Source organism: Astyanax mexicanus, chromosome 21, assembly GCF_023375975.1.
Source record: "Astyanax mexicanus isolate ESR-SI-001 chromosome 21, AstMex3_surface, whole genome shotgun sequence".
In the NCBI taxonomy this organism is placed as follows: Eukaryota; Metazoa; Chordata; class Actinopteri; order Characiformes; family Acestrorhamphidae; genus Astyanax; species Astyanax mexicanus.
The window spans coordinates 10,240,622-10,255,386 of NC_064428.1; the positions used below are offsets into that span (position 1 = coordinate 10,240,622).

Sequence of the window (14,765 nt, forward strand, 5' to 3'; positions counted from 1 at the left end):
ATGGCTCGCCTATAGATCACTAAAACTGGGCCCTTGGTTAGTGTGTTGGCTAGACCTTGCTCTCAGCAGAAATCTGCGGTTGGCGCTGTGCAGTCGATAGATAAACGGCACTCCCATCGTCACTCGCAGCCTCCGCCGGCGCTCCGAAGACCAGTCCATGTACCGGAAACACTTGCTCCTCTTAAACCTGTTCAGAATCCCCAACAGCACAGCCTTCGAACTGTCCGCCTTCCCTGTTCCATCAGCTTTAAACACAGGAATAATCGACAGAATTAGATCATACTGTAATAAGAATTATAAGTGTGTGCTTTTTCCTCTTGTTTACAGTAACATCACCAAAAATCAATATTGTAATATTCTTGAATATTCTGCACTTTAGTATTGTGGTAGATTTATTTATTTTGCTACACTGCTATTATTATACAAAATCAGGGTCCTGTTACTGTTTATGAAATACTTGTTTCTACTGAATGCATTCCAATTTATATTTATACCAGATTAAACAGTTATTATTATTTTTTTTATCTTGAAATTCATGTAAAAATGTCAGCGCCTTGTCATATCCCCAAGAATATCTTTATCACAAAAGTACCTTAAAATATCATGATACTATCTTAGGGCCATATTGCTCACCTCTAACAGCAATACAATAAAGAAATCTAATGTTAGCACCACAGCTAAGATGCTAATGTAGTTAACAAGGACACAAACACGGAAAGACTAAGTTAAAATCTTCAGTTTATTACTAAACAATTTTACATAGTTTGATCTGAGCATTCATTATTATTCAGGCATGTAGTTAGCACCATGCTAAATGGGTGGTGAATAATCTTTAGACATGTTTTACACTTTAAGGGATCTTTAATAAATATTTTAAATAAATATAGTAGAAAGATTTGGATGATTTACTTGTTCTTTGGTTGGATAAAGGGTCAGTTAGAGTGCAGCTGATGGGAATATTATAATACAGTGTACTGCACTCTGTTCAACTGAACTGAAGCATATAGTAATATAAGCGAACAGTAATGCATCTTTCACAATTTTCACAAACACATAAGCCTGTGGCTGATTCATCCTTTTTTATATTTATGCTTTATTTTGAGACAACACTAATTCAATCTGAATCAAATTCTGAATGTAATGAATATGTAAAATGTGTAATATAAATGCCATTATTTTATTACTGCTGAATAATATTAATGTTTTCATGCTATAGTAGTGCATCACACGAATTGTCCAGTATGTACAAACACACATACATAGATATATACTTGAAGACAGACAGATATAAATACAGGTATACATACTGACATAATTACATATATACACAAAGAGACAGACTGATAGGCATTAATTATATGCACCAGTTTAACCTACCAGACTTTTTGAGCTCTGTAATGGCTTTGTAGGCAGAGAGGAATCGTAAGGGGAGGAGCTTACTCTGGATCACAGCAGACTGAAACAACAACAGCATCAAACACCCATTATTACACCCAATCTGTTACCCATTACCTTCTTATAAACACTACATTTCACACAGATAAAACACAGCTGAATGGAGGTGAAATTAAGTGAACAGTGATAAATGGAGGTGCAGGTGATTGTAGGTAAATAGAGGTAAAATGAAAAGTGAAGTCAGTAAAAGTAAAATGAGATAATGTGAATGGAGATAAATGTTGAGGTAAGTAAATAAAAGCAGTGACAAGAGACAAATAAAAGAGACAGAAAGTTAATAAAGGAGAAAATGGAGATGAATGTAGGTAAATGGGGGTGGAATGAGATGAGGTAAACAGAGATAAAGGAGAGGAAAGGTGATGAGAAAAAGTAAATGAAGGTGGTGAAAAGAGACACAGAAAGGTGAAGTAAAGTTAATAAAGGTGAAGCAGTAAGAAGATAAGTGGTCACCTCTGATCTGAGTCGTTTCAGGATTTTGTGGTGGTGATCAGCACTGATACCCTGACTGATGATGTTCCTCAGATTCTTCAGCATCACAACGAAGGGCAGAGATTTACTGTCTACAATCACAGAACACACAAACTCACACACAGACACACAATCACAGAACACACAAACTCAACCACAGACACACAATCACAGAACACACAAACTCAACCACAGACACACAATCACAGAACACACAAACTCAACCACAGACACACAATCACAGAACACACAAACTCAACCACAGACACACAATCACAGAACACACAAACTCAACCACAGACACACAATCACAGAACACACAAACTCACACACAGACACACAATCACAGAACACACAAACTCACACACAGACACACAATCACAGAACACACAATCACAGAACACACAAACTCAACCACAGACACACAATCACAGAACACACAAACTCACACACAGACACACAATCACAGAACACACAAACTCAACCACAGACACACAATCACAGAACACACAAACTCAACAACAGACACACGATCACAGAACACACAAACTCACACACAGACACACAATCACAGAACACACAAACTCAACCACAGACACACAATCACAGAACACACAAACTCAACCACAGACACACAATCACAGAACACACAAACTCAACCACAGATACACAATCACAGAACACACAAACTCAACCACAGACACACAATCACAGAACACACAAACTCAACCACAGACACACAATCACAGAACACACAAACTCACACACAGACACACAATCACAGAACACACAAACTCAACCACAGACACACAATCACAGAACACACAAACTCAACAACAGACACACGATCACAGAACACACAAACTCACACACAGACACACAATCACAGAACACACAAACTCACACACAGACACACAATCACAGAACACACAAACTCAACAACAGACACACAATCACAGAAGATACAAACTCAACAACAGACACACAATCACAGAACACACAAACTCACACACAGACACACAATCACAGAACACACAAACTCAACCACAGACACACAATCACAGAACACACAAACTCACACACAGACACACAATCACAGAAGATACAAACTCAACCACAGATACACAATCACAGAACACACAAACTCAACCACAGACACACAATCACAGTACACACAAACTCAACCACAGACACACAATCACAGAACACACAAACTCAACCACAGAACACACAATCACAGAACACACAAACTCAACCACAGACACACAATCACAGAACACACAAACTCAACCACAGACACACAATCACAGAACACACAAACTCACACACAGACACACAATCACAGAACACATAAACTCAACCACAGACACACAATCACAGAACACACAAACTCAACCACAGACACACAATCACAGAACACACAAACTCACACACAGACACACAATCACAGAACACATAAACTCAACCACAGACACACAATCACAGAACACACAAACTCAACCACAGACACACAATCACAGAACACACAAACTCACACACAGACACACAATCACAGAACACATAAACTCAACCACAGACACACAATCACAGAACACACAAACTCAACCACAGACACACAATCACAGAACACACAAACTCACACACAGACACACAATCACAGAAGATACAAACTCAACCACAGATACACAATCACAGAACACACAAACTCAACCACAGACACACAATCACAGTACACACAAACTCAACCACAGACACACAATCACAGAACACACAAACTCAACCACAGAACACACAATCACAGAACACACAAACTCAACCACAGACACACAATCACAGAACACACAAACTCAACCACAGACACACAATCACAGAACACACAAACTCACACACAGACACACAATCACAGAACACACAAACTCAACAACAGACACACAATCACAGAAGATACAAACTCAACCACAGACACACAATCACAGAACACACAAACTCACACACAGACACACAAACACAGAACACACAAACTCAACCACAGACACACAATCACAGAACACACAAACTCAACCACAGATGTGTGTGTGTGTGTGTGTGTGTGTGTGTGTGTGTGTGTGTGTGTGTGTGTGTGTGTGTGTGTGTAATTCACACCTATGAGCTTTTCCCAGGTTTTGGCCGTGTTTCCCTCTCGGCTCAGTGTGGTCTGCCAGCTGTCCGGCTGTTTAAGTTTCATTCTCTGACCGGCGCGGTCACTCAGCCAATCACCACTCAGACCACTGTTCTTAAACGCCTTTACATCAGCAGGGTACCTACACATAAATGGTATTACATAACATTAATGGAATTCAAAGTTTATATGGAAAAGTTATGGAATTATGCAGTAAGGTGTTATAGGGTTATAATATTATGGGGTTATAGTATTATAACGTTATAGGGTTTTGAGATTATGGGGCTATAGGATTATGTAGGGTAAAATGACTGAGATTATGGGGTTATAAGATTGTGTGTATATGTGATTATGAATTATGTGGTTATGTTATTATTATTATTATTATTTTTACATACTTCTTCCCGAGGATGCTCATGACCAACTCTGCAGGCTCTTTGATATGGAGACGTTTTATCATATTCTGCATAGTGAACTCACTCTGCTTCTCATTTACAGGAGCACACCTCTGCAACTAACACACAAAAACACACACACACACACAGACACACACACACACACACAAACACACAAAACATTATACAAATATTAAAATATATGCAAACACACACACACATAATATATAGTATGTACATTATATTTGGCCAAAATAAGCAAAAGTAAACATTTTATAAAAATAACACCTAGCCAACTGTGAAACATGGGGTTGGATTTATTAAGCTTTAGGGTTGTGCTGCCACCAGTGGCTTTGGTAATATTGCATTATTGGACAGAAATGTTTTTTCAAAATACGTAACAGCTAATTCTTAATATAATGATCCTAAACATAAATCTTTGAATACATCAGGGACTACCTCAAAAAAAAAACTCAAACTGAAGCTTGTGGATGTTGATGATTATAATTCTGGAGAGATAAAATAAATCACTCACCTGTCTCTGCAGGGTGGAGGTGTTGGACCTGAGGAGCTCCGCCCATTTCTTGTACAGTTCAGGGGAGTTATTCTACACACACACACACACACACACACACACACATAATCCTTCAGGTACACACAATACTCAAAAACACTGTCCACATAAGGTATAAATTAACATTTGTTTACTAAGTGTCTTTTTACTGAGATGAGATGAGAAAATTCTAATGAAATTATAGCCCAGCATCTCCTGTTGTACCAAAAGAAGAAGACGTCAGATATCAAACATTTCTTAACAGATCAATTGTATCTGCGATCAGTAATCCATGATGTGACTCAGATTTTTTTTACCAAACTATGCTTTAAAACTAGCACAGAAGTACTCCTTTAATTATCTAGTCTTTCTCTTAGTGGTGTGGAAGTGCTGTACCGCAGCTTTGTGTTTCCTCCGTCGTCGTGTGCAGTACTTGGCCAGCTGACTCTCACTGAACTGCTTGAATTTGTCCACCAAGCCTTTTTTCAGACATGTGGGCAGAGATGAGCTGAAACACTGAGACAAAAAGATTCATATAAACACTATAATACAGAGCTCCCCCTACACTTCCAATAGTGTATTATAGTCTCGTATAGCATTTGAGTAGATCATATGAAGATTTAGAGCAATAAAGAGCTCCCTCTAAATTTCATTTAGTATTTTACAGTTTTGTCATAGCATGTGAGTTGATCATATGGACATTATAGAGCTATATAGAGCTCCATCTACACTTCATATGGTGTATTACAGTGTTTCATAGCAATTGAGTAGACCATTCAGACATTATAAAGCAATATAGAGCTCCCTATATACTTCATATAGTGTATTACAGTCTGTCATAGCAATTGAGTAGATTATATGAACATTACAGAGCAATATATAGCTTCCCCTACAGTTCCTATAGTGTAGGGGAAGCTATATATTGCTCTATAATAGCATTTAAGTAGATCATATGGACATTATAGGGCAACATATAGCTCCCGCTACTCTTCATATAGTGTATTACAGTCTATCATAGCATTTGAGTAACTCATATGGAAATTATAGGGCAATATAGAGCTCCCTCTACACTTCATATAGTGTGTTACAGTCTGTCATAGCAATTGAGTAAATTATATGAACGTTATAGAGCAATATATAGCTTCCCCTATAGTTCATATAGTGTAGGGGAAGCTATATAGTGTGTTACAGTCTGTCATAGCAATTGAATAAATTATATGAACATTATAGAGCAATATAAGGCTCAATTACAATTTGTCATGTCATTGGAGTTGATCTTATGAACATTATAGAGCAATATAGAGCTCCCTCTGCACTTTCTATGGGGATTCCTACAGCTGATGACTAATCCTCCAGCTTACCGTGCTGTATATTCTCGGCACTTGTAGCCAATCAGACGGCAGCCGTACAGCAGCGCAAAAGTACCTCCTCACGTGTGGCTTGGATGCAGGCAGGTAGGCAGCCAGGGCTATCAGGTAACTAGCCATGAGGTGTTTGTTCAGTTCCTGCCTGGAGTAGACAGCCACCTGATAGAAGAATGAATGCAGGTTAACTTAGCATTTATTAAAGCCGTCCATTTCTGTGCAGTGGTGCTGGAAGAGACAAAATGTTCTAACATGCCAAGACCAAGACCCTCTCAACTTCCTGATAGTGATCATGATTGACTACACCTGATAGCTTGACTGGAATCAGTGGACTGACCCACACTTAATACAGTGGGAAAGTTCCAGGAGCCCAGTGCAGATCAGAGAACAAAGACTGTAATGAAATCAGGAATCAAAAATGCGTCTGGAAACTATTTCTAACCAACTGCAGATCCCAAGATCATGGAAAACCCAAATTGTCACCCTTAACAAATTATTAATTTATAATTTAGATGGTAAGTTACAATCCAAACTCCCAAAAGGCCCAGGCCTGCCATGACCTACTGCTAAAACATTTGTGTCACATCGCATCAAGTCCGTTGGGAGAATGTGTTTTTAGGACCCAATAACAATGACAACGAGCCTGTAATGAAGACCTTATGACACCAGGCCTGCTTAACATGTGATGAATGACAAAAAATTGAAGTTGACCACAATGCATGGATGTAGTTAATGTTTATTTCAGGAATGACCCAAAACTTTAGTGAAATTTAAATAAGTGGGTTTGGAGGAGCTGCTGGATAAACCAGCAATTGGTCAAAAGTTTGCACACCTAGCAACACTCTAGCAACCAGTTAGAAACATCATAGCAACCACCATGGACATCTTAGCAAAACCATAGCAACCACCTAGCAACACCTTAGCAACCCCCAGCAACACCATAGCAACTAACATGCATACCAAAGCAACACCTTAGCAACCACCCACGAATCAGCACGGCAATCCCACTCACAGTTTCTGTGACTAGACTAGAACTGCATTCTAGTTTCACATAGTAATGTATTCTTAAAGCATTACAAACAAGGCTATGATTTTTTTTTTAAACTGTATAATACATTATAGCCTCATTTATTATGCATTATGAATTGTGGTCATTATGCATCACCAGCTTATTTTAAAAGTGACAGATGTCCATCATAGGATATATATATAATAGTGACTGATATTTAATATTTTAACCCATATAACATAACACCCTGTAACATACTAAAAGCACAGCTTATAATGCATTATAATCACAATTCAATCAATTTAAACCAAACCCAATCAATCTAACCACCCAACGGACAAGGAAAACATCTATTCTTTTCTGAAGTAAATGTTTACAGTGAGGTAAGAATGATGTTTGGAGAAGTAAAGGCGAGGCAATCAACCATACGAACACTGTAGCTACCATCTGTTAAACATGGTGGTGGAAGCTTCATACTCTGGAGTGGTTTTGATGCAGTGGAACTGAAGCACCTCATGAAGTGATGAAGATTGTGTTCCACTCAGAAGTTCAGAACTCAGAACATTATTGAGTACTACAACTGTTCTAACAGGACAGTGACACCAACAGACACAAAAACATGTTATTGGGTGGATGAACAGGCTATTACTGAGCTTCTAAGATGTCCTTCCCAAAGTCCTGACCTAAGATATGTGGAATGAGAGCCAAAGGAAACTGGACAGAAAACACACCTTCAGGAGAAACTCTGGATCACTGTGGGTGATGTCTTCAGCCAGGATCCTGATTTTTCTCCACACGGATCTTTTCTCATCCCAGCCCTTCTGTCCAGGAGAGCAGCTCTTATTGACCAGAGAGCAGCAGACCAGATTCAGCAGCTTAAACTGTCAGAGAGGAGAAAACAGCAGCAGAAGAGACAACACAGTGACTACAGCCACAGGACAAATATGTCAAATTAGAGTATTGTTTCAATTCAATACTCTGTAGTAAATATAAATAATAATCTATACTTTACTGGAGTAATTATTTTTTTAGACGACTTTTTACTTCTATTTCTTACATTTTCACACAATTATCTGAACTTTCTACTCCTTACATTTTAAAAACAGCCTCATTACTCCTATTTCATTTCAGCTGGTTTTCATTCCGGCTTCTCATCCTTCAATAAAACCCCTATCCAGATAAATCTCTCCATCCAGATAGAGAGAATCTGATTGTGATTGGATGTAGAGAAGTATAAACACATACCATTCTGATTCCCTATTGGTTTATACTGTGATCCATCACACCTGCATACATCGCGTCCCCACCCCCCCCCCCCCCTCGTACTCCAGCAAGAACATAGCAGACGTATGTAGTCTAGTATGAAGATGATCCGTGCAGAGACTCAAGAGAACTCCAGACAAACTCCAGTCTAACTAAACTTCTTTAATATATTTACATTCTACTAAAACACATTCATTTACAATCAGCATATATGCAGCTGAAACAGGGAACAGCCTACTGCATCACAAATGATATTATCAACATTAACATTTTAATATTTTAACATTATAGTTATTATGGCTTTTAGTGCACAATAGGGCTTTTGTTCTTAATGGCTTTATTTTTACCCCTTACATTACTTTTACTTTTATACTTTAAGTAGTTTTAAAAAACAGTACTTTTACACTTTTACTTAATAAATAATAATTTACTAGAATAAAAAGCTTGAGTTGTTACTTCAACTTCTACATAAGTATTTTAAACACTAGTATTTATACTCTACATACAGAGTAATGAATGGAGATACTTTCCTTTGGTACCTTTGATTTTTGATATTATAAGAAATGTGATCAGCAAGAGAGTAAAATAAGGACTGCTCTCATTTTCTTTAAAGTGATTCATCAATGGTGTGTGGTGGGTTAGTTTAATCCCTTAATCGATTAATTGCTTAATCTCAACCTGCTCTTTAAGAATGTTTTGGATTTACTGCAGTCATTGTATGAATAGTAAACAGCAGGGATTCTTAAATAGGGGGAGAGTGATCATAAGTAAAGGAGTTTTCTTCACAAAATGCAGAGAATAAGATCAGATCATTTTCTTCGAGTTCACTGAATCAGAGCGCTTCATTCACCATTCTACTCAAAATGTTACTAGATTCAGGTTTCAGTATACACGTCCTGGGTCTGCACATCCACATTTGTTTAGACACAAATGTGATTTTCAGAAGAACTGGAAATATGAGCTTGGCTCAGAAAACTGTGTTTGAGAAAATCTCATTTTTAAAACAAACAGTTTCCGCATCTGTTCAGAAAGGTAATGTGATTGGAGCTTTGACACTGGCCTGAAACTGAGATTCACAGAATGTTTTGAAATGTTTTAAACCCTAAAAAGTTGGCCAGTTTGGTAAAACTTACAGAAAAGCTGTTTCTCTGATTAAAATCTTTGGGATTCTGTTCTGAATTTTGGAGTCAGCATTATAATTTTTGATGTCTAATCTGTTCAAAGTTATTTTGAAGCAGTACACCGTGATGTACAGTATGTGCGTACAGACAGGATGCTGGCACTTGTTGAGAAATATACAATGTTTCTTACTCTAATTTTCCATATGTTTATCTTTACATCTGAAATCTATTTTAAAGGTCGATTCCTCGATTCTGTTTGTGTTCTCCACATCACGGAAATCACAGGCCCCTGTAATAACACATTGTTAATAATAATAATTTATTACTTCAGAGAGACCCTCTTTACCTTCTTCTCCTTCAGCAGCTCGGCTTCTTCATTACTGGAGTCTGTTTCAAGCTCCCCAAACTCTTCAGCGAGCTCGATGGTCCACGTCCACTCCTTCTCTTCTTTAGAAACTCTCATCTCTCTCTCTGACAGTGACTGGGGGTCTGCGGGGTCCTCAGGATCCACGTCCTTTAAACACATATACTGATATTAGGGCCTGACTGATAAGAAAACTGTCACCAATATTGATTTTAAATAGAAATATTTCTGATAACTGATTACATAATGTGACAACCCCATGGGCCCCCTTCAGGTACTACTCTGCCAGTGCACGGGCAGGGCTAGGCCTGATTGGTCTAATAAGCTCTGAGTTCACCTGTGGAGGTGGACGGCATGTAAGATGGGGGTTTGTCTCTCACAGGGAGGCACCTTCTTTCTTTGTGTAGGCACGTTTCTTTTTTTTCTCCCTCAGGCTCTTTGATTTCTCTCTCTTTCAACATTTATCATTTACTGATGCAATTATACATCCAATCATTCACGACTAACGTTGCATACATACCCCAGACATTTTGAATTCATTTATATTTTTAAATTGATTTAATAAAATGATTCTTTGTTTGAAACCTAAATCTCTCGTGTTGTGTCCCTCTTTTATGTTGCGGGGTGTGGACGATGCTGTAACAATAACCACGATCAAATAAAAGCTAAACATTTGTTCACTTACCTCAGTCAGCTCTTCTGTATGTGAGCAAACATTTTCAGTGTAGCGACGATGAACCTGCTCAGATTTAAACTTTAATTCTTTCTCTTCAGAAGAACCAGTGAAAATCCCAGCAACAGAACCATCTACTGCAGAATGTGCTTCAGCAGATCCTCCTCCAGCAGATCCTCCTCCAGCAGATCCTCCTCCAGCAGATCCTCCTCCAGCAGATCCTCCTCCAGCAGAATGTCCTCTAGCAGATCCTCCTCCAGCAGATCCTCCTCCAGCAGATCCTCCTCCAGCAGATCCTCCTCCAGCAGGGGATGCTGTGAATGGAGAGTGGTTGGAGGAGGAGACGGAGGGGAAAGGGAAAAGGTCCTGCTTTAGCTGGGTGGAGGAGAGAAAGGATGGCTGGAGTGCTGGACAGGAGGAGGAGATGGAGGAGGTTGGAGATGATAAGTCTGGGGTCACGGATCGAACAGAGGAAGCCTGCACCAGGATACGGTTCTCCAGCTTTAAAACAGAAGCACTGGAGTGAACCCTGGCCTCCACACGGTCCATCAGATCTGAGCTAATCAGAACCGGCGGCTTCATTCCTGCAGGGAGTGAGTGACTGACCAGCCTGTCTCACGTTTCTGATCTCAGAAATCTCCCACAGAGTGAGAGCTTCTTGTTCACACCTGCAAATGGAGAGAAAAAAATGGAGATTACTTTTCCATTTTCAATCTGTTCTTTTAATAAGTTTAGAAAATCTGTTAAATAAGTGTTCAGGTAAATCCTCCCTATTTTACAGGAATTGGGGTTGTAAACAGTCTCGATTAGACTAAATAAATAAGTACAGAATGTTTCATTATATAAACTATTATTACAAATAAAGTGATTTTCCTTCAGTATAAATCAGCAGCACATCTTATCTAAACTGTGTGGCTGAATTATTTATACAAACACTAAAGTCAGGTCAGATCAGATTGGATGGATATTGGCTGATACTCACCATTAAAAGACTGGTTGTTACATGCAGGAATGTAATATTATTATATAATTTTTTATTGAATATTAACTGTTAAAGGAAGGCGGGTTTCTCCTGATGTTTGAGACGCTGGACGCTGTGGCGCTTTGACCTTTGTACTGCTAACAGGGTGCGTCTCTTTCAGTTCCTGCAGTAAACTGACAGTGGGGCTGATCAGTGTCTTTGTGTTCAGCTATTACATCATCCTTTCAGGCTTCTGCTGTTTATTTAGCTATCCGGTGTTGATCCAGTTTCTTTCTCTCACTCTGAGGGAGATTTTCCTGCTGTTATTTACAATACAGAACATTTTAAAATAAAACAAACACACTGAATTTAAGGTGTGTCCAAACTTTTGACTGGTACTGTGGATCTGAGGGGGAATACTTGTGTACTTTTACTCCAGTGGAGGTCTAAAGGGAGGAGTTTAACTGGAGTAATATGTGATGTTGGGTATCTGTACTGTAACTGCAGTACAGGGTGTGTGTAGTTCCTCCAGCACTGTGAGCTGCTGAGTGTAGATCTCTGGATCTAGGCAGCACTACAGTACTGACTATAGTACTGTACAGTATCTACAGACTAGAGGAGGGTTTAGACTCTGGAGTCTAGTCTCACTCGCTGGAGAAACTTTCTGAGTGAACAGTTAAGAGCTTCTGTAAGAGTGATAAACGCTATAAATGTAAATCTATAAATAAAGCCCTGTTTTCACAGTCAGACTGATAACAGTTCCAGTATTTCCACAGTTCTACAGACTGAACTCGCTCTGTAATCCTGATACATCACTTCTGTACACTAAGAACACGCGTTATTTACACTCTATTTTATATAAAGCTAAGAAGGAGAGGAACTCCAGGCTGTAAAAGCTGTTTAATCTGTAGTTTATAAACTCTAAACTCACCTTCTGACTCCTGCTGCAGAGCCGAGGCAGATTCTACAGGGAACGCCCCCTTCCTGTGAGGCTGTGTGACTCCTCAGGAAAGTTACCGTAATGAATAGATTATAAGCGCCCTTTAGATTATATCGTATAAATTTCTGTGGTTTATGATGATCTGGTGCTGGTTTAGATAGTAACACAGTCTGACCAAGAAGACCAGAATACCAGCATCCAAAATATAACTTATGCTGGTCTGTTCTGGTTTGGTTTGTTCAGAGAAACAATATGGAGACGAAATATATGGAAATATATTTATATAATACATTTTTAAAAATCCATAATATACTACACTTGTTTAAATACATTTTAAAATGTAAGAATATTACATATGCACAAATATTTATATTCTACACCAATTAAATGTAAATACTATTCTGATTTTAGATTATTGTACAATATATAGGCATGAGCTCAGTAATTGTTGCTGACCTCAGAACTGCTCACTGTGTTTACATAGTGAGAATGTCTCATTAATATGAACGAGGCGGAAAGTTAACTCTGTTTTGAATTGAACCTTCTTAGTAATTAAAAGTGCATTGCTCTTTAAAAGTAATGCTGTTTGTTGTGTTGTGCTATTGCATGAAAAGGACAGTAGAGGGAGCTCTGGCCGTAGTTGAGATATAAGAAGCATGTGGAGGCAGAGAAGAAAAATAAATGGAGAGTGTTGAAGCCGATACATGCCTGAAGCCTGATTCTTATTATTTTTACAACTTAGCACTGACACAAAATTGGCGACGAGGATGTCGATTTCTGTGCCTTTACCCGCTCCATTCATGCCCTGCCCGGGGGAACCAGCAATACCATTTCCAACATGGATAAAGATGTTTGATAACTACATGCTGGTGATAGCTGCGTCGGGAGATGGCTGGCCTGATACCAGAAAGCGCGCGGTGCTACTTCATGCTCTGGGAACAGAGGGACAGAGGCTTTTCTACACCCTGCCGAATACCGGAGACACGTTTGCAGCCGCTATTACTGCCCTGAAAGAACATTTTGTGCCGAAGGTGAACGTAATTGCTGAGCGTCACAAGTTTCGCCAAAGAATGCAAAGACCGGATGAAACGGTAAACCAATTCTTAGCTTCATTACGGGAGTTAGCTGCTACATGTGAATTTGGGGACATGGAGGACTAAATGCTACGTGATCAGTTGATCGAGCGTGTTGCTAATGCTCGCATAAGAGACAGATTACTACTCGAACCGGACTTAACTCTAGTAAAAGCTACTACTTTGGCGCTGCAAATTGAAAGTGGACTAAGAGATGCTAACGTTCTGTCTGATGCTACCGCTGCTGGCGTTTCCGCTTCAGTAAGGGTAATACAACGCCAATCTAAAACAAGTCGCACAAATCGTCACGGGGACACAAAGAAGAAGCTACAGAATCCTGCTCCTGCTGCTGCTCACACGGGTAATCACCGTTCCTGCTTCCACTGTGGATCTTTCAGCCACCTCGCCAACAAACCTTCGTGCCCTGCTGTCGGAGTAAAATGCAACAAGTGCGGTAAAATAGGACACTTTTCGCGTGTATGTCGTTCAACACAAAAGGAGGTACGTGAAGTTGTAATAAATGAACCAACAGTTCTTTATATGAACAATGCAGTGCAAGACAAGATCCTCTGCACGGTTCAAGTGACTGTTAATGGACAATGCAAACCTGTTGAGCTGATTGTAGATACAGGCTCATCAGTGTCCATTATTCCAGAGAACATTTATCACAACTGCTTCCCAGGTGGTGTGCTAACTGAACCTACATTTGCTCTTGTTACATACGCAAAAGAGAAAATACATGTAAAGGGGTGCTTAAAAGCTACTATCTCTCATGATCATCATTCTGCTGCAGGTACTCTTGTTGTGGTTGAGTCAGGTGCTGCCCTCCTTGGCTTAGATTTATTTCAGGCATTGCAAATGAAACTTGAAGGACGAAAAGTCGTCACTACCAATACTCAGCCTACCTTTACCGCTCACCCAGCTGTGCCAAAAACTGTACTAGAAAATGCTGCTTCAGAAGTGTCAGT

The 14,765-nt window shown here is 39.3% G+C and overlaps 1 protein-coding gene across 1 annotated transcript in view; it reads right to left on the bottom strand.

The window, feature by feature from the left end:
• Positions 1-12,762, bottom strand: part of LOC103028520 (telomerase protein component 1) — a 56,994-nt gene extending 44,232 nt beyond the window's left edge. Inside the window, exons 1-12 of the mRNA XM_049470117.1 lie at positions 12,716-12,762; positions 10,836-11,491; positions 10,133-10,300; positions 8,134-8,283; positions 6,391-6,555; positions 5,426-5,545; positions 5,012-5,083; positions 4,480-4,595; positions 4,066-4,223; positions 1,906-2,015; positions 1,378-1,456; positions 56-245 (exon numbers count right to left, since the gene is read on the bottom strand). Coding sequence (XP_049326074.1) covers positions 56-245; positions 1,378-1,456; positions 1,906-2,015; positions 4,066-4,223; positions 4,480-4,595; positions 5,012-5,083; positions 5,426-5,545; positions 6,391-6,555; positions 8,134-8,283; positions 10,133-10,300; positions 10,836-11,405 — 1,898 coding nt within the window. The 5' untranslated portion in view covers positions 11,406-11,491; positions 12,716-12,762. The remainder of the gene's footprint in view (positions 1-55; positions 246-1,377; positions 1,457-1,905; positions 2,016-4,065; positions 4,224-4,479; positions 4,596-5,011; positions 5,084-5,425; positions 5,546-6,390; positions 6,556-8,133; positions 8,284-10,132; positions 10,301-10,835; positions 11,492-12,715) is intronic.
• Positions 12,763-14,765: the final 2,003 nt, after the last annotated feature.